The sequence below is a fragment of the Puma concolor genome, chromosome E1, assembly GCF_028749965.1.
Source record: "Puma concolor isolate L17-30 chromosome E1, mPumCon1.1.hap2, whole genome shotgun sequence".
Taxonomy (NCBI): Eukaryota; Metazoa; Chordata; class Mammalia; order Carnivora; family Felidae; genus Puma; species Puma concolor.
This window is the reverse complement of record NC_141680.1, coordinates 1,757,472-1,775,400: the sequence shown is the minus strand read 5'-3', so window position 1 is coordinate 1,775,400 and position 17,929 is coordinate 1,757,472. Positions and strand designations below refer to the sequence as shown.

Below are 17,929 nucleotides of genomic sequence, written 5' to 3'. Positions count from 1 at the left end.
AGGGAGCGCTGATTCCTCCCCGCACCCCTCCCCCCCGCCCTTGGTCGGCAGCACCCACCTAGGCTGTGACCGTCCCGGCCTGGCGCCTCTTGCCTTGTGTTTTCCTCACAGGAGGTGTTTTGTGGCCCTTGGCCACCCGGTTATAAGGTGGGTCCCTCAGTCTCCGATCATACTCGAATTGGGGACCCTGTATTGTAGCTTCTTGCCGCAAGTCTCTGCAGAAGCCACCTCCCCCGTGTCGTTCTCGGAGTGACACGGGTCAGGCTGTGCACGTGTCAACGTACACGACGTAGGAGCACCTCGTTCCGCTTGGTAAGACGTCGTTCTGGTGCCTTCAGGTACATAACGCTGGAAACAAACTCGGCAGGCGCTGTGACATGTGTTCCAATTACGAGACACAGCTGCAAGGGATTCAGACTCAGGAGGCCGAGACCCGAGACCAGGTGGGTGTGCTCGGCCGGGTGGGCGGCTGGGGTTGGCGCCGGGGGTGCCCATCCGCTCCCTGAAGTGCATCCGCGTCACACGCGCGGCGGCCCGGTGCGTGCAGCGTCAATTCTGTTTCCGGTGAGCGCACACCGGAGCCCAGCCGGCCCAGCTCGCCCGGCACCACGCGGGGGGCTCGGCCCGCGGGCAGCAGGAGCAGGAGCGCCGCGGGGCACGCGCTCCCGGCGTGGTCGCCGACAGGACGTGCTTCCCGACGTGGTGGGAGGGGGGCTCATCCTCATCGCTTACCGCCTACTCCTTGTCAGAAACGTGTGCATCCGTTGAGATTAGTTTATGGGGTCACAGACATTGAGATTTGGTCGACGGGGTGTGCAGAGATTGACGAGCGCCTGTCTGGGCGTCTGATCGCGACTCGTCAGCAGCATTCAGGAAACGTAGGACCTCGGGACAGCAGGCTTGTCAGAGTCCGTAGGAGGAAGAGAGGAGTTCTTCTGGTATCATCCAGTCCCTTCGGTGGGCATTGTGCCGACGCTTTGTCCGTGCAGGTCCCTCACCGGTCCGGGGTACTCGGGTCTGGGCGGGCACGGCAGAAAGGACAGCTCACAGGCGGGGCGGCGTGGGGCTGGAGGGAAGGGGAAGGATGCTGGTGAAGGGAGGCCAGGATGAGGTCCTGGAGGGGCAGGGTAGGGGTGGAGGCATTTGAATTGTACCCTGAAGACTTTGGGCCGAGGTTGGAAATTCTAAGTAGGGAAATAACGTGTTTTGACTTTAGTGTAGACGATTCATACTGGAAGTGCGGACTGCAGCCGGGAAGGCAGAGGATGGGCCAGGGCGAAGGGGCGGGGCCCTGGCCCGAAGGACTCAGGGCGAGATCACCACGTGCAGAGTGGCTGGTTAGCCGTACCGCACCCTGCGGTCATCACGTGAGGTCATTCGTTCTGAATTGGCAAATCTGTGCCGTTTCTCAGGGAGAAAAAAGAGGAGATTGAGATTTTTAAAACGTTTGGAATTAGGGCTTTTTTTTTTTTATGTTGATGAATGAATTCCGGTACTTTCTCCTGATTGGCACTGAAAATCGCGCAGGTGAAGAAACTGCAGGTGATGCTGAGGCAAGCCAACGACCAGCTGGAGAAGACGATGAGGGACCGGCAGGAGCTGGAGGAGTCGCTGAAGCGGAGCGCCGAAGACAGCAGCCAGCAGGTGCGCGCGCTCGCCGCGGAGGACACGCGTGTGTCATCTAGGCCTCGAGACCCGGCGGTTCTCGTCCCCAGATAGCGAAGATCTCTTACTGACCTTTTTCTGCTGCTGATTTACAGATTTCTTTTAAAAAAGTATACGTCTGTATCCATACCTTGGGCAATAACTGGTTAGTGAATGTCGTCAGGCTCGGGTTCTCCTTTCCCCTTTGGTTTTTACTAGTTTTTTTCTGCTGCACAAAACACCTTCCTGACAGGAGCGATCCCAGTTATGCTATGACTGTTGAAAAGTGTGCAAATGGAAGACTCTCAAACATACACAGATCTAGCAAACTTACCAGAACTAACCTCTGTGTGAGCGCTGCCAAGATCGCGTAATGGAACCCGAGCCAGGGCCCCCCGCCCCCCTCACCAGAGGGGACAACCCCCGTCCTGACTTCGATGCCATCGGATCGGTGGTGTGTGTTCCTGTCCCCGTCCCTCCTCGCACGTCCTGAGAGTCTGGCCCGGTGCCTGTGGCCACGCTGTGTTCTCCTTGAGCCTTTGTGCCCGTGCGTCAGTCTGTCCGTCCTGACGGGCGCTGGGCCAGTTTCCGGCTCTGGGGAATTAGGAGTAATTGTTCTCTGAAAGGTCTGTTGGGCCGGTGGCCTGTGCTCCCGCTGCGTAGATGCCAGGAGCGGACGGCCTGGGTCAGTGTCCAAACTGTGTTCAACTCCAGTAGGTGATGATGCCAGCTTTCCACAGCTTGTAGCAGCGCGTGGGAGTGATTTCTGGGGCCCAGTGACTTCGTTTTGTTGTTTTAATTGTAGCCATTTGGGTGGGTGGGTGGTGCACTGGGGCTCAGTTCTGATGACCGCTGCGGCTACTTAGCGTTTCTGGTGTTTATCGGCCACAGGGCGTCAGTGTGTGTGTGATTCCTCCTCAAGCCTTATGCTGATTTTTCTATTGTGTCGTCTCTTTTGGTTTTATTTATTTTTGGTTATTTTTCTGATTTGTTAGACGTTCTTTTTTTTGTTGTTTTTTAATTTTTTTTTTTCAACGTTTATTTATTTTTGGGACAGAGAGAGACAGAGCATGGACGGGGGAGGGGCAGAGAGAGAGAGGGAGACACAGAACCGGAAGCAGGCTCCAGGCTCCGAGCCATCAGCCCAGAGCCTGACGCGGGGCTCGAACTCCCGGACCGCGAGATCGTGACCTGGCTGAAGTCGGACGCTTAACCGACTGTGCCACCCAGGCGCCCCTAGACACTCTTTACATAACCTTACTAGAGCCTCTTGGTGATACGTGGGACAAATGTCTTCTCATCGGTGCTTTATGTTTTCAGTATTTTAATGGTGTCTTTTTGAACAGAAGTTAACTTTCATGTAGTCAAATTTATTGATCTTTTGTTTTTAAAGTTTATTTGAGAGAGACACAGCACGAATAGTGGTGGGGCAGAGAGCGAGGGACAGAGAATCCCAAACAGACTCTGCACTGTCAGCAGAGAGCCCGATGGGGGGGCTCAGACCTACAAACCGTGAGATCATGACCTGAGCCAAAATCAAGAGTTGGATGCTCAACCGACTGAGCCACCCAGAGACACCCCATTGGTCCTTTATGATTGCTGATGTTTGTTCTGTGTGTTTTGTTTTGTTTTTTAAAAATGTCTTCTTGCCCTGGGATCATAAAGACGTTTCATATATATTCAGTATATAGTCATGTTTCTGTCTAGAAATCCATCCAGAACTGACTTTTATGTATATACTATAGGTGAGGTAAAGATTTAATTTTTCCATATGGATAGCCAGTTTCTGTACATTTAGTGAGATCACCTTTTTCCTGCTGCTCTGCGAGGTCACCTTTGTCACTCATCAAGTGAGTATGTGTGGGGGGTCAGGGTCAGGACTCTCTTCCATTGGTGCCAATTTCCGTGCCGTGACCGATAGTAAATTTTTCACTTGCTGCTTTAAGTTTTTATTTCCCCGCTGAGAACTATGTTTTCATTCATTTCAAAGCATTTACTTTTGCCTCACGCAGCAGTTACAATACCCGCGTCACAGCCTTTGATGACTCCCCCGCGCCGTCATGGGGTCGGCGTGTGTGCGTTCCTTCTCCCTGGAGAATGGGGCCCGTTTTCCTGATTCTCTCGATGCCAGGTGCTCCTAGATTGTATCCTGGGAGCTGTGGATATTGTGTGTGCGACTCAGGATTCTGTCCGTCTGATTAAGTTCAGTTAAGCAGGTTGTGACTAGCCCCCTGTGAGTGGTGCTTTAACACCAGCTTGGTTTTTAACGTCTTTGCAAAGCCTTTGGACGTGTTCATTTGTGTAGCGCAGGGGCGGGTGTGGGACCTGTGCGGGGACCCTTTCTCTCACCCTCCTCCCCGAGAACGCGCCCCTGCTGTTGAGCTTGCGGGGACCCTGCGCTGGTGCTGTGGTCGGTGGAGTCTTGTCCGCTGAGCTGCTCTGCTGCCGAGAAGTAGCCGCCCCCCTGCCCCGTGAGCAGTAAATTCCATCCTGGTGCTTCTTCCCGCTTGAACTTCCTTTTCCAAACCTTCTGCTTCTGCTCAGTGTTCAGCGTCCTTGGGTCCCTGCCCTTTGTATTTATCCAGAGTCTTTAGTCATCAGGGTAGAGAAAGGCCGCGGTGGGTTTAGTCTATCTTGGAAGTCTCCAGTCTCTCGTATTTTTGTCCATTAGATGGATTTTTACGTTTCCACCTTCTAGAAGGGTACTTGGCTGGCTGTGAAATTCCGAGCGCTCACGCTGTTTTCTTCTAGCGCTTTGAAGTTCCTGTTCATCGCTTCTGGCTTCCGTGTTTCTGACGAGAAGTCAGCTGTCAGTCTTACTATTGCTTCTTTGAAGGTATAATGTTATTTTTTCCCCTGGCTATTTTAAGGATGTTCTTTTTGGCTTTTGTTTTAGCAGTTTTACTGTGCTGTACCTATGTGTATTTTTTTTTCATATTTCTCCTGCTTTTGGGGTTCACAGGGTTTCTTGGATTCCTGAATCGACGTCTTACATCATAAGCCATCATGAGTCTTTTAAAACCTTGCTTTTATTGAGCTAGACATAAAGTATAGAAACCTCAAGTGTAAAATTGGATGAATTTTAACATGTGAAAAAACGTAACCAGGGTGATCATCACCTGGAGCAAGATGCAGAACTTTCTAGTACACTCATGAGCTTTCTAAATAAACACCTGGCCTGCCTGCACGTAGGGGCAGGCGGTATTCTGACTTCTGACACTGTTTGTAGTGCTCGTTCTTGAACTTCATATCAATGGAATCCTGTCATGCGGAACCTTTCACATCTGGTCGTTGATTGACGATTCTTTGAAACTCCTGCATGTTGCTCTGTGTATCAGTAGTTGGATATCGGTGCTCGATCCGTTCTGCAGTTGAGGGATACATGGATTGTATTTCGTTTCTGGCTGTTGTGAACGAGTATGTTTGCTAATGCCTCTGTGTGTCTCTGGTGGGTGTGTGGCCTCGTTTCTCTGGAGGGTATCTAGGAGTGAAGTTACAGGGAAATGATTTTTTGCTCTCCTAGTCGTTTTTCCAGTGGCCATGTTTCTTTAAAGGTTCGTACATGTGAGACCTTCATGTTTTAATCTATATGGCTTTTTAAGCCTCTTCTGTGTTTTCCATCTCTTGTCTTTGCTTATTTTCTTCAGATCTGTCTTACAGTTCACTAATTTTCTCTTCAGATGGGTCTAGTCTGTTAAATTCATCCATTGAATTTTTAATTTAATTGATTTTTTTTCCACTTAATTATTTTCCATTGTTTCCAGTTCTCTGGAATTTCTAAATTCTGTCTTTTAAGTCTCTAAACAAGTCAAATATAGTTAATTTATTTATTTAATTTTTAAAAAAAAATTTTTTTTTTCAACGTTTATTTATTTTTGGGACAGGGAGAGACAGAGCATGAATGGGGGAGGGTCAGAGAGAGGGAGATACAGAATCTGAAACAGGCTCCAGGCTCTGAGCCATCAGCCCAGAGCCTGACGCGGGGCTCAAACTCACGGACCGCAAGATCGTGACCTGGCTGAAGTCGGACGCTTAACCGACTGCGCCACCCAGGCGCCCCAAATATAGTTAATTTAAAAGTCTGTCTCCAATAATCCACACATCTGGATTCATTTTAGGTGTTTCTGTTACCTGTTTTGTTTTTTTTTTTTGTTTGTTTCTTTTTGTTCTTGTCCTTTCTTTGTGCATTTTTCTTGTGTGCTTGACACTGTATGTGAATATGCTGGAATAACATAAAGCCGTTTTCCTGATGAGAGGCAAGGAACTGGTGGTGCTAACAATCTTGGGCCACCCGAACCAGACATAGAAATTGACGTTTTCTGAACTTGTGAAGGTTGGGTTATTTTAAGTTCTTCCCTTACCCTAGGATGCAGCCTTCTGGGGACCCAGTCCAAAGTGCAGTGTGCTTACCAAGGTCCCTTTGCGTTGTGGGTTCTGGATTCTTCTCTGTTGTCGCTCTGTCGTGGGGTGCTCAGCTTCCCGTGTCCGCTGTTTCTCTTGGGACTGGCATGCGCTTCTAGAGAGGACTGTTCCAGATGCTGCTCTGCTCCACCCTCCCTCCGGGGGTCCTGATCTGGTCCTCGGCTCTGCGATTCCTTTTGTTTTGTTCTCTGGTGCCTTCGGGTAGATACCTTTCATATTTTTGTCTGGTTTTCTTAATGCTCAGCAGGGGGTTTGGTTCACGTGAATCCTGGCAATAATAACTTTGTAAACACCTAAACACGGGAGCCTGGGTGGCTACGTCGGTTAAGTGTCCCACTCTTGATTTCAAGTCATGATTCACAGTTCGTGGGTTCCAGCCCCGCGTTGGGCTCTGAACTGACATCGCGGGCCTGTTGGATTCTCTTTCTCCCTGTCTCTGCCCCCCCCCCCCACACACACCCTGCTCTGTTTCAAAAGAAATCAATACATTAAAAAACGAAACGTCTAAACAAATTTAGTTTCTTATGTATGAGTCACCAACTTTCACATGAACCTTCTCAGGGAGTTTAGGGGCTCCTGGGTGGCTCAGTTGGTTAAGCATCTGACTTTGCTTTGGCTCAGGTCATGATCTCATGGTTCGTGGGTTCGAGCCCCGCGTCGGGCCCTGTGCTGACAGTGCAGAGCCTGGAGTCTGCTCTGGATTGTGTCTCCTTCTGTCTCTCTGTTCCTCCCCAGCTTGTGCTCTGTGTGTGTGTGTCTCTCTCAAAAATAAATAGACATTAGAGTTCAGAATTTGGTAATGTTAATCATGTGTTTCTCACTTTTTTTTTTTTTTAATTTTTTTTTTTCAACGTTTATTTATTTTTGGGACAGAGAGAGACAGAGCATGAACGGGGGAGGGTCAGAGAGAGGGAGACACAGAATCGGAAACAGGCTCCGAGCCGTCAGCCCAGAGCCTGATGCGGGGCTCGAACTCACGGACCGCGAGATCATGACCTGAGCCGAAGTCGGCCGCTTAACCGACTGTGCCACCCAGGCGCCCCATGTTTCTCTTTTAAGTAAATCATCTTGGAAGATTAAAGCTAGTTCAGAGAAGATTCATTTAAGCTTTATGCTGCTTTTTTTTGTGTGGACAGAGTTTCAAAATTTTTATTGATTTTTTTTTTTTTTTTTTTTTTTTAAGGCTCCTTTAAGAGTAAAGTAGGTAGCATGTATTAACATCTGTGTTTGGAGGTCCTTGTTGTGCTGTCTGTCCATGTACGGTGGGTGAGGCTCCAGGAGCTGTTGGTGCCCCTGTGTGATGGGAAGGTCTGAGACACGGAAGGTGTACGCGCCTCTGGGGTATAGAGATGAGAGTGGGTTACGATAATTGAATAAAGCGTCAGTTCTGGGCAGCAGATGAGCAGGGGTGGGACGGTTAGTTTCAGAATAACCAGGTTCCTGACTATTTTCTGTGTGTGCGTTTTTTCTTTTAAGATCTCTGCGCTTGTCCAAAGAGCCCAAGCGTCTGAGCTCTTGCTTGAGGACTTACAGCAGGGGTTTTCCCAGGCAAAAAGGGATGTTCAGGAACAGATGGTAAGTCAGTGTTTCAATAAACATTAACTATGTGAAATATACTCCTTTTTGTTCTGTCTTGAAATCCTCTCTGCTACTTTACCTTCCTGGCCAGGTGGTTACACTGTTCCGTTGTCCGGGGCCTAAGTGACATCTGTACCAGAGAAGGTCATGTGAAGGTGCAGCTGTTTTGCAGACCTGCCTTCGTGACCAAAACATATTCTTACCTTTAACTTGCTTTACTTTTCTGCTTTCGGAAACCTCAACAGAGTAAACTTTGGACTAACCTTTAATTGTGGGTTCCAAGTACATGCTGAATATCGAAATCTCCCAAAGCCCAATGGATGGAGCTTTTGAACAGTCCTGCACTTTTCCTCAACAGCTCGTTTATTTAAAGCAGTCCGATTCATTTCACAGGTATCCTGACGGCATGGAGAAGCTTCCAGAAGGCCGTCTGCCCTGAGGGGGTTGGGAGCAGAGAGCTTCTTGACGAAGGGCTGGCTGGGACCCCTGCAGAGTAGCCCCCCACATTTGGGCCTCGCTTCTCCCCAGACTGGTTCCATGTGCTGGGTTCATGCTTTTCCTGAGTCGGAGCCTGCGTCTGAGGGCCCTTCGTAGATGATGGCAGGGCCGGGGCTGCTGGGTGACCCCACAGAGCCGCCTCCTGACGGGGAAGAGACGCCTCCGGCCGCATGGAGATGCTGTTTCTGATCGGCATTGGGTCAGCAGCCAAGTGGCCTTTGAGGCGATCCCCGAATTCTGGCCCTGGTCTCTTGAGGAGCTGCCCTTCTGGTCACTGACGGGGAGTGTAGGGTCTTCCCAGTGCTCAGAGAATTCGAGATCATAGTCGTTGCCTAGAAACCACTGGGGATGCCCACAAGTGTCATCCCATTAGCCTCCGTGCTCCTCTCTGTCCTCCCTCAACTCTTCCCCGCGTGCCCTCTAAGCCCCGGCTGCCTTCGCAAACACTTTCCAGTGGATTCCGCTTTAAGCGAGTGTGTTGTGGGTGACACTGGAGGAGTGTTGCATGACGTTGAGGTCCCGGGAACCGTTTTCTGGAGGTTACCTTCGAAGGTTCTTGCACTGAGAGCAAGAAACTCAACTTCTGGCGTGTCTTCCGAGAAGCGCAGACATGGCAGGGGTTGGGATCTTAGTGTTTCCCCCTAACATCGCAAAAGATTTCAGCCTCGAGAGGTTTGCGGAAGGAACACTCTGAAAACCTTCAGTTAGATTTACCAGTTAATATTTTGCCACGTTTTCACACGCGTGGCAGTGGTAGGTCACTCTTTCGTCCACGCACGTACCCGTGTTTCCTGAGCCGCTGTAAGTAGGCGCTGCCGGGTGTGTCCACACACATCTTCTCAGCACAGAGAGGCGTGACTGTTGTCCCCAGAGTCCATGGTGGTTTTCAGTGGTGGTTCCAGTTTCTTACTTTGACTTTTTGATGGAGGAACCAGTCCAGGATGTCTTGTCAGTTTCCTCTCCTTTCATCTCGAGCAGTCACCACTTGTTTTTGGCTTTCATGGCGTTAACACTTTCGAAGGGTCCAGACCGGCTGCCTGGGAGAATCGCGTGTCTGATTGTTTCCGTGATTGGATTCAAGTTAGATTCTGGGCAAGAACAGCCCGGAGATGAACTGATTCAGCGGGAATTCAGGACAGCGAGGCGCACGTTCTGACAGGTGCCCCGTTATCAGTGATGTGAAGGTGACTGCTTGGTCAAGGTGGGGACGGAATTGTTGCAGAAGGACTGTTAACACGGCCACCAACTGCAAAATTAGTAAGTGAAATCCAGGGTTTGTCTGTGGTTCTTTTGGCTCTTAGACTGTATCCCATCTAGGGATTTACAGTCTGAGTACTGTGTTTAAAAGTTACTTAAATTAGCTCTATTGGTTTCTGTTTGTATTAATTTTTGGATTCACTTTTCCTTGAACACCCAGCACGGCTCACAAGGCAGAACTGTGCAAGCTCGCAAACGCTCAGATTTCTTCTGTTTTCTAATCTTTTCACCCCATTCCTGCCCCCTCCCATGTAGGATCATTTTAACTTACTTTTGGCTTATCCTTGTGTTTTTCTCGTTACAAAAGTAAGCAGATACATGCATTTGATTCTTTCCCTTCTTTCAAATGCCAGCGATTGGACGCCGGTATTTTGTTGTGAATGGGTAGGAGCGAGCCCGAAGCACGGCCAAGTCTGGTCTGAAGTCAGTGCAAGTAAAACCTGCCAGGTTGTGCAAGACCTTGTCCGCCCGCCAGCAGCCTGTGTGTCCTTGAGGACGCAGCAGCCGCCCTCTCTGGGCCATGCTCTTGTGCTCCCCGCCTCCCCCCACCCTGCCTGTCCTTGCATCCCTGCTGCTCCCCGTGTCTTTGGCCGCACCTGCAGCTCGGCCGGGTCAGGGTCGGTTCTCCCTCCGCTGCACCGGGAGCTTCTCTGGGGCACGGTGTCGGTCTTGTGTCTCCGTGTCCCGGTGCGCAGCAGAATGCCCAGACGGAGAGGCAGCTGCTGATAAATGTTGGAGGAGTGAGTATTCCACGTTTGTACGTCATGTAAGTTAAATGCCTCAGTATTAAAAATGAGCAGAAGCCCAGCACTTTTGTAGGATTTTATCACATGCTCAAACAGAGTAACTCTTCACTGACGCGAGGCCTCCCTGAAGACCTGAAGGTGCGTCGCGGTCAGCGCGCAGAGTAGCCGCCTGGCGTCCCTGAAGCCCCCACGCGGAGATCCCCGAGTGCTCTCTTCCAGGGTCTGGGCTCCCAGGGCCGTGCTCCGTGCTCGTGACATGTGTGTGGTGGGGGGGGAAGGCGGGGCTCGGTCCCCGGGCTTGTGGCGGATACACGCCGGGGGAGACAGTCGTCCTGCGGCTCACGCTCGGTCTGGTTGAGGTCGTGACGCTCTCCGCCCAGCAGAGACGGCGGCGCTTGTCCGGTGCGGGGACGTGGGCCGGGGGCTCACCACTCGGAGCCTTCTGTGGGGACCGTGGAGAGCGAGCCCGGATGCTCCCTTCGCACCTCTGTCCTCGGCCCGCGTGAAGTCGGGCCGCACGGAGGCCCCGGGGCCGCTCTCCGCGCGCCTCCCCGGCCTCCACCCTGCACCCGCCGCTGTCCGCCCTGGCGGCGCCCGGCCGCGAGCACGGGGTTCACCTTCTCTGTCTCGGTGTCAGGCCGTGCTGACGCAGTCCCGGGAGCGGGTGTCCGAAGAGCTGGCGCGGCTGCAGAAGGACAACGACAGCCTGCAGGGGAAGCACAGCCTGCACGCGTCCCTGCAGCAGGCGGAGAACTTCATCCTCCCGGACACCGTCGAGGTAACTCGTCCCCCGCCGTGCGGACACGGGACTCGTAGGTTCTGAAGCGGCTACCGCTTCTTTCAGCTTGTGCTTTTCTCTTAGTTTTTAAGGCTTTGCTCCCAAGTCCTCTCTACACCCCACGTGAGGCTCGAACCCACAACCCGAGGTCGAGAGCCGCACGCTCCGCTGACTGAGCCGGCCGGGCGCCCCTACCAGTTCGTTTTAAAAACAGGCTTTACCGGGGCACCTGGGGCTCAGTCGGTTGAGCAGTGGACTCTGGATTTCACGTCAGGTCAGGCTCTCTTAGTCCGCGGGTTCGAGCCCCACGTCGGGCTCTGTGCTGACAGCTGGAGCCTGCTTTGGATTCTGTGTGTGTCTCTCTGCCCCTCCCCCACTTGTGCTCAGTCTCTCTCTCTCTCTCTCAGCAATAAGCAAACATTAAAAAAAATTTTTTTAACTATTAAAAACAGGCTTTACCAGTATATAAATCACATGCGAAAGAAATCACCCGTTTAACGTGTACAGTTCAGCGGTTTTTCGGGTGTTCGCAGATGTGACCACAGTCCATTTCAGAACGTGTTTATCCCCCCCGCCTTCATTCTCCCCGCCCCCTCCCCCCCTCCCCGCAGCCAGAAGCAACCGCTAACCTGTTGTGCTCCCAGGACTGTGACTTTTGCGTCTGGCTTCCACACGGGCACTCGCGCCAGGCTCACCCGCACTCCACACAGCGGGGGCCCGGGTGCCGTTCCCACTGGCCGCCGGAGGGCCGTTTGGTTTGTTTCTCCGCCTGGCTGCTGGCGGCGCTCCCACGTGCGGACGGCTACGGATGTTGCCATGAACGTTCGTGTACACGTTTGGGCGTGGACGGACCCGTTTGTTTCGACTGGGGCTGCGAGGCCACGGCAGTCGTGTGAGGATTTGTCACGTGCTCGCTGGCGCTTGTCGCTTTTAGTCCAGTCGTGCCTGTGGGCACGAAGCGGCGTCCGCCGTGGTTCCGATTTGCGCTGCCCCTAACGGCCGGTACCGAGCACCTCTCCCTGTGTTGCACATTCGTCGGTCTTCCTTGGAGGAGTGTCTGTTCGGGTCTTTCGCTTTTATTTTTCACGTTTGTTTTAAGTAGGCTCCACGCTGGTGGAGCCCGACGTAGGGCTTCAACTCCCCACCCTGAAAGCGAGGCCTGAGCGGAGATCCAGACTCAGATGCTCATCCGACTGAGCCACCCGGGTGCCCCCTCTTTTGCTCGTTTTTAAGTTGGGCTGGCCGCTTTTCTACTGTTGAGTGATGAGGGCTCAGTATATAGTCCAGATGCACGTCCCTTACCGGGTAAATGATCGGCAGACGTTTTCTCCCGTCCCGTGGACGCACTCTTCCACTTCCTTGATGGTGCACTTGGAAGCACAAAAGTTCGGATCTTTGAGAAAGCCCAGCCTGTCTGGCTTTTCTCCTGTCACTCGTGCTCTCAGCATCCCAAGAATCCGTAGCCGAATCGGTCTGTAAGTTCCTTGTGCAGGACCAGATCATTTCTGTTTTTTCTTTTTTAGAGAGAGCGCACACACAGGTGCTTGAGTGGGGGGAGGGGCAGAGAATCCCAAGCAGGCTCTGTGCTGTCAGCGTGAGCCCCTGTGGGAACTTGATCTCACGAGCTCAGAGATCGTGACCTGAGCTGAAATCTAGACTCAGATGCTTAACTGAGCCGCCCAGGAGCCACTTTAGTTCTTTTAATACTAAGAATTATTTAAAAACCAACTTCTGGTTTTCGTTTGTTTACTCACTGGGCGCCCTGCCCTCCCGATCGTGTCTACAGGTCACCGGTGCTCCGGGGGCACTCGCTCTCCTTTCTGAGCTGGTGGCTGATCTCGGCCGAGAAAGTGTGGGGACCCGTCTGCTTGTGTTCTCGGCCACTTTCACCTCTGCCGAGCTGTCCCTTTGGGCAGGGGATCCCTCTTCTCCAAGCTCTCCAGACTTGGAATTCCTAGATTTAGAACAACTTCCAAGAACCCTCCAAGGATGTAACCAGTCTAGCCTGTAAGCCGTGATTCTTAGAGCTGCCCCAGGAATAAATCTTAGGACGTTTTTGTCATCGTTTTTTCCTTCCTCTTTTTACTGCTGGTATTTATTTTACGTACTTCTGGTGGGTAGCTTAAGATTCATCCCAGTGTTTACGTTAGCGTTAGGAAATACTCGGACTTTTTTGAAGAAGAAAACGAAGTTTAGGGAAACGAGGTTTAAACTGAACTTATTCTGGAAGAACAGCTGGTCACCTTAGAAAGCCGCTGTTTGCCGTCCATGCCCCTGGCCTAGTGTAGCACTCGAGTGAGTACATGAGCCAGTTAACATGCTCGGTCCACCCCGATCCCACGCTGGCTTCCGAGTTTCCGCCTGTTCGGTCCTCACCCCCCGCCTCCCCTCAGATTCCCCCAGCTGGTTGTGGAAGCCCCCGGCTGTTCAGAGTGACCCCCACACTGTAAGTCAGGAATGGTTTTACTTTTCCGCGTGGGAGACCGTTTGGAGGGAGAGCTGTCTGGTCCACGGGGCACGTTTTTGGCCCGAAGGGTCTTATCTACACTGTGCTGAAGGGGAGCACGCGGGCCCCCTGCCCCCAGGGAGCTGGCGCTGGGTCGCAGCGAGCGAACTGCGCGAAACCCCCGAGGTTCTGGTCGCGGGAGACGTGTGGCCGCCCCGCCAGCTTGGTAACGCGTGTCCCCGGCGCAGGCGCTGCGGGAACTGGCCCTCAGCTACCGCGAGAGCATCGTGCACGTGCGCACCGCGGCGGAGCACACGGAGGAGAAGCTCAAGGCCGAGATCCTGTTCCTGAAGGAGCAGATTCAGGCGGAGCAGTGTCTGAAGGAGAATCTGGAAGAGACTCTGCAGCTGGAGATAGAAAACTGCAAGGAAGAGCTAGGTGAAGCCGGGCTGCGGCGTGGGGGCACGGGTCGCGGGGACGGGGACCACAGGAAACGCAGGGGGCAAGTGCAGGAAGGAGTGTAGGAAGGGTCTCACGTGTGACTCGTCCAGAGCGAATCCAGATTCAACTGGGCCTTAACGACAGAAGCCGCTCCCTCCCTCCAAGAGCTCCGTGTCAGGAGCGCCCCGCTGGGCCACCGCCCCCTCCTCCCGAGTTCGACGGGGACGTTTGGCGTCCACACGGTCCACGCCACACTGTGTCCGCGTGGCCTCTGCCTGCGCTTGGGCTTGAGGCCGCTGCCGGCTGGTGGGGTTGTTGAAGGGTGTCGGTTCCCCGGGATTGGGGTCTGACCCCTTTCAGTTTGAGCCGCAGGTGACGGGGGGAGGGGCGTAAGCGAAAACGTGAATGTGCAAAATGATCAGTGAGTGCCGGCGCTGCTCCCTTTCCCTTCCAGCCTCCGTTTCTAGCCTAAAAGCCGAACTAGAAAGAATAAGAGTGGAAAAAGGACAGGTGAGTGCCACGAATGTCACATTCACCCCATGGGCGGCCGGTGGGGGGTGGTGGCACCCCCTGGCTGGACACAGGCGACAAACCAGAGTCGGGCCAGGTCCCGCTGCAAGGAGCGGCTGGGAGGCCCTCGGGGTGGGGGCCGCGGGGGGCCCCGGGCGGGTCCTCAGCTGGCGGGTCCTCAGCTCCTGGGTCCGTCTTTATGCCACAGCTGGAGTCGTCGCTGAGAGAGAAGTCTCGGCAGCTGGAGAGCGTGCAGGAGACGAAGAGCACGTTGGGAGAGCAGTTGAGGAAGGAGACGGCCGCGAAGGTGACACTGTCGTTGATCATTTAGTGACAGTCGTGCCAGGCACAGGGAGTCACATCCTGCCTGTTTGGGGAGGAGCGCCACAGCTCAGCATAGGGCCCCTGAGAGCCACCGAGGCTCCCCGCTTGCGGAAGGAGGATGAGATGCCCTTGCTGGAATCGGGTCACGCCCGCGTCCCAGGCCCAGCCCGCAGCCGGAGGCCCTCCCGTCACCGCGTCCTTCCGCGTGCCCGACCTCCCCAGTGTCTGCCGCCCAAGGGGAGTCCAGATACAACCCCAGTGCGTGGGCTTGACCGTGGGGCAGGATTCCTAGGAGGGTCCCCTGGAGCCGCGGGGTCACACCTCCGAGTGCACAGACTTCTGGGTGTGTGGATTGTCCTGGTTAATTCCGAAGTTTCTGTGCACGTTGCCGGGAAAGCTCCAGATCTTAGCAGCTGCTTTCCGCCTTTTGCTGATGAGTCGTGGTCCCCGGGCCACGAGGGGTGAGGGTGAGCGGCGGGACGGAGGGGGGGCTTGGCTTTCACTTCCGGCCATCTTAGGGCGACCGAGAGCAAGCTCATAGGCCACCGGCAGCCGTGCCCGCGGAGGGAGCCTGATGGGCTGGGGGGGGGGGACCCCACCCCTCCCCCGGGTCCCTGGCTGTCCTGGAGGACTGGGACCTGCGGCTCCTTGGCATTAATTCTCAGGCAAAACTCGTATTTTGTAGGCGACTGTGGAACAGCTCCTGTTTGAGGAGAAGAACAAAGCTCAGAGGCTGCAGACGGAACTAGACGTCAGCGAGCAAGTACAGAGGGATTTTGTGAAGCTTTCTCAGACCCTGCAGGTGAGGCACGTGGGGACCCCCGCAATCTGCGGGGCCCGGACTCGACGCCGCCAGTAGCTAGCGGGGTAGAGGCGTGAGAAGACGCACGACCCTGCGGGCCAGACGCCTGGGTGGCACTGGCCACGAGGCCCGTCTCCCGGCGAAGCGCCGCGTCTTCCGCGTACCGCTGACACCCCTCCCGCCGGGCCCGTCCCTACGCTTGGTTTCTCTGTCCGAGAGCCTTTTACATGTTGTGTCCTGAGGTCCCTGAAGGACCGTGGCTCCTTGTCCCCAGTACCGCGTGCCCCCTGGCGTGCACCCTGCATTCCCTTCCCTAGGTTCCCCCGACGGAAACCTACAGTGACAGTATATCGTTCCGGACCCTCGAAGCTGGGTTCTTGTGTTTTCTTGTGACTCAGCTGTACAGTGTTGGGGTTTAGGGGTCCAGCCTCCTCCCCCTTCCCGTGGTCCTAGCACCTCACGGGGCCTGCTGGACACAGCTTTGGGGGGTTAGCCTTTTTTTTAAACTTATTTTGAGAGAGCGTGAGCAGGGGAGGGGCAGGGAGAGGGAGAATCCCAAGCTGGCTCCACACTGTCATCACAGAGCCCGATGTGGGGCTCAAACCAACAAAGCTGTGAGATCGAGAGTTGGACACCTGACGGAGCCCCCGGGGTGCCCCAGAGGGGGTTGTCTTTGGCATGTGCTCGTTCTTGAGGTGACCAGTCTCGGTGAGCCAACGGGCCAGGCCCGGCAGGAGGCCACGCACTTGACTCACTGTCGCCCCCCAGGTGCAGCTGGAGCGAATCCGGCAAGCGGGCTCCCTGGAGAGGATCCGGGCGATTCTCAACGACACCAAGCTGACGGACATCAACCAGCTCCCGGAGACATGACACCCGCCGCAGGACGTGGCCCGCACCCCGGGCTTTTAACTCCTCTTTAGAGCAACATTAATTATTCTTTAACTCTTAACTGAAGAAGTCACAGAACAGGAGGACAGGAGCGAGGCTCACCCGTGGCGGGAGAAGGCCGTGGCGCGGGAGCCGCGAGCAGGACTTCCCAACGGGGACGCTGACGGACGGGAACGGGACTCGGGGGTGACAGAGGAAGTGCTGCTGTAAGACGTCCCTGCCTTTAAAGCAACAGCCCAGTCGCATTTGGAATGACCTTTTCCGTTCCTCGATGCCGGAGAGAGCGCTTCCTTTTCCCGTCGCCCGGCCCTCACCAGTAACAGCCCCCAGCTAGCACACAGACGTGTCGTTTGCTGTATGAATATTTTATATTAAAATACGAAGGTTGAGAGCAGGCCGTTGGCTAGTGACCGAATTTCCGAGCTCCGTGTGTCTCTCTCCTGCCATCTTCTCTCGCGTCGGAGGCCGCAGATGCTACTGAGGCTTGCCGAGTGCGCCCGACGGCGGCAGACGAGACCAGTGCAGGGGCTGGATTAACCGCGAGGACTTGAAAGCGAGGCTGGGCACTCTCTGTGTTGGAAGCCGAGGTTAAAGGAAAAGCACAAGAGACCGGAAGCACTTTCTCTGCCGCCCGGATGCGTCTCGTGGGCCCGCAGGTACCAGGGTTAAGCTGAACTGGCACGTCTACTCTCGAAAACTGTTTTAGTTTAGTTACTGGATCAGTGGAAAAATAATAATAATAAAGCAAGCTATGTCTGACATCTAGTATAAACTTACCAATCTGCTGCCTTCTTTTCAACTCCCATCGGCGGGCCGGGTAGTCTGAGGCATCCAGTACAGACACCTGACTGGGTTGACAAGGTACCTAGTTTCTGTTTCCCTCTCTCAGAGTAGGTCCCGTGTGTCCCTGGGGGACCAGTCAGTGCGGCCGTTGGTGCCTGTGTCAGGTTCGGTTCCTTCCCTTTGTGGGGAAGGTGTCCGCGAGCAGGTGGGCTCCACGTGGCCTCACGAGCGCTGCACCGAGTCCGCCGGCCCGGGCGCGGCGAGGCCAGTGGCTGGGGAGGTGTCCCGAGTCCGCCCGCAGACGGGAACCCGGCTCACGGGAGTGGGGTGGCGGGCTCTGGCTCACGGCCACCGTGGACTTTTCTAGTTTAGCATGAACTGTCCTTGATTCACCAGCCCTAAGAATCGGGAAGTCTGTCTTCCACAGGCCAAGATGAGGACTACACGTCTGATCCCTGGGTCACTGCTGTTCTTATTGATAATCAGGAATTTTAATACTAATTATGGAAATAGTGCTATAGGCTTGCCATGCGTGAAACATTTTAATTGGTTTAAGATCCCTTCATACGAAGTGCTGTTTGGTTTAAAGAACACCTATATCCTCCTTGAATTACACGGGGTTCTAGTTCCAAAATGCAATCGCTTTAAATTCTACATCAAGTGTTAAGAGCAGCCCCCAGCTAATTTCAAGGTATTAAAATTGGCACCAGTAACGAGGCGGGAAATTTGTAATCGCGAGGAAAAGCTGCCAGGGAACCGCGCGGCCGAGACCGGTGCTCTGCGGACCTTTCTCGCCGGAAGAGGCGCCGGCC

At 54.1% G+C, this 17,929-nt stretch overlaps 1 protein-coding gene and 1 long non-coding RNA gene across 3 annotated transcripts in view; one reads left to right on the top strand and one right to left on the bottom strand.

Annotated features, from left to right (window-relative positions):
• RABEP1 (rabaptin, RAB GTPase binding effector protein 1) overlaps positions 1-17,110 on the top strand; it is a 103,822-nt gene extending 86,712 nt beyond the window's left edge. For both annotated transcript variants that reach the window (XM_086685677.1, XM_086685676.1), the window contains 9 exons: positions 339-443; positions 1,528-1,644; positions 7,543-7,641; positions 10,783-10,923; positions 13,618-13,807; positions 14,265-14,320; positions 14,529-14,627; positions 15,330-15,446; positions 16,215-17,110. In XM_086685677.1, the coding sequence (XP_086541803.1) occupies positions 339-443; positions 1,528-1,644; positions 7,543-7,641; positions 10,783-10,923; positions 13,618-13,807; positions 14,265-14,320; positions 14,529-14,627; positions 15,330-15,446; positions 16,215-16,316 (1,026 nt within the window). In that variant the 3' untranslated portion in view covers positions 16,317-17,110. The remainder of the gene's footprint in view (positions 1-338; positions 444-1,527; positions 1,645-7,542; positions 7,642-10,782; positions 10,924-13,617; positions 13,808-14,264; positions 14,321-14,528; positions 14,628-15,329; positions 15,447-16,214) is intronic.
• LOC147573961 (uncharacterized) lies at positions 4,169-6,329 on the bottom strand. The gene is made up of 2 exons (XR_015243786.1): positions 5,694-6,329; positions 4,169-5,443 (listed from the first exon to the last, which is right to left on the bottom strand). It is a non-coding gene; the product is annotated as an uncharacterized LOC147573961 (long non-coding RNA).
• Positions 17,111-17,929: the final 819 nt, after the last annotated feature.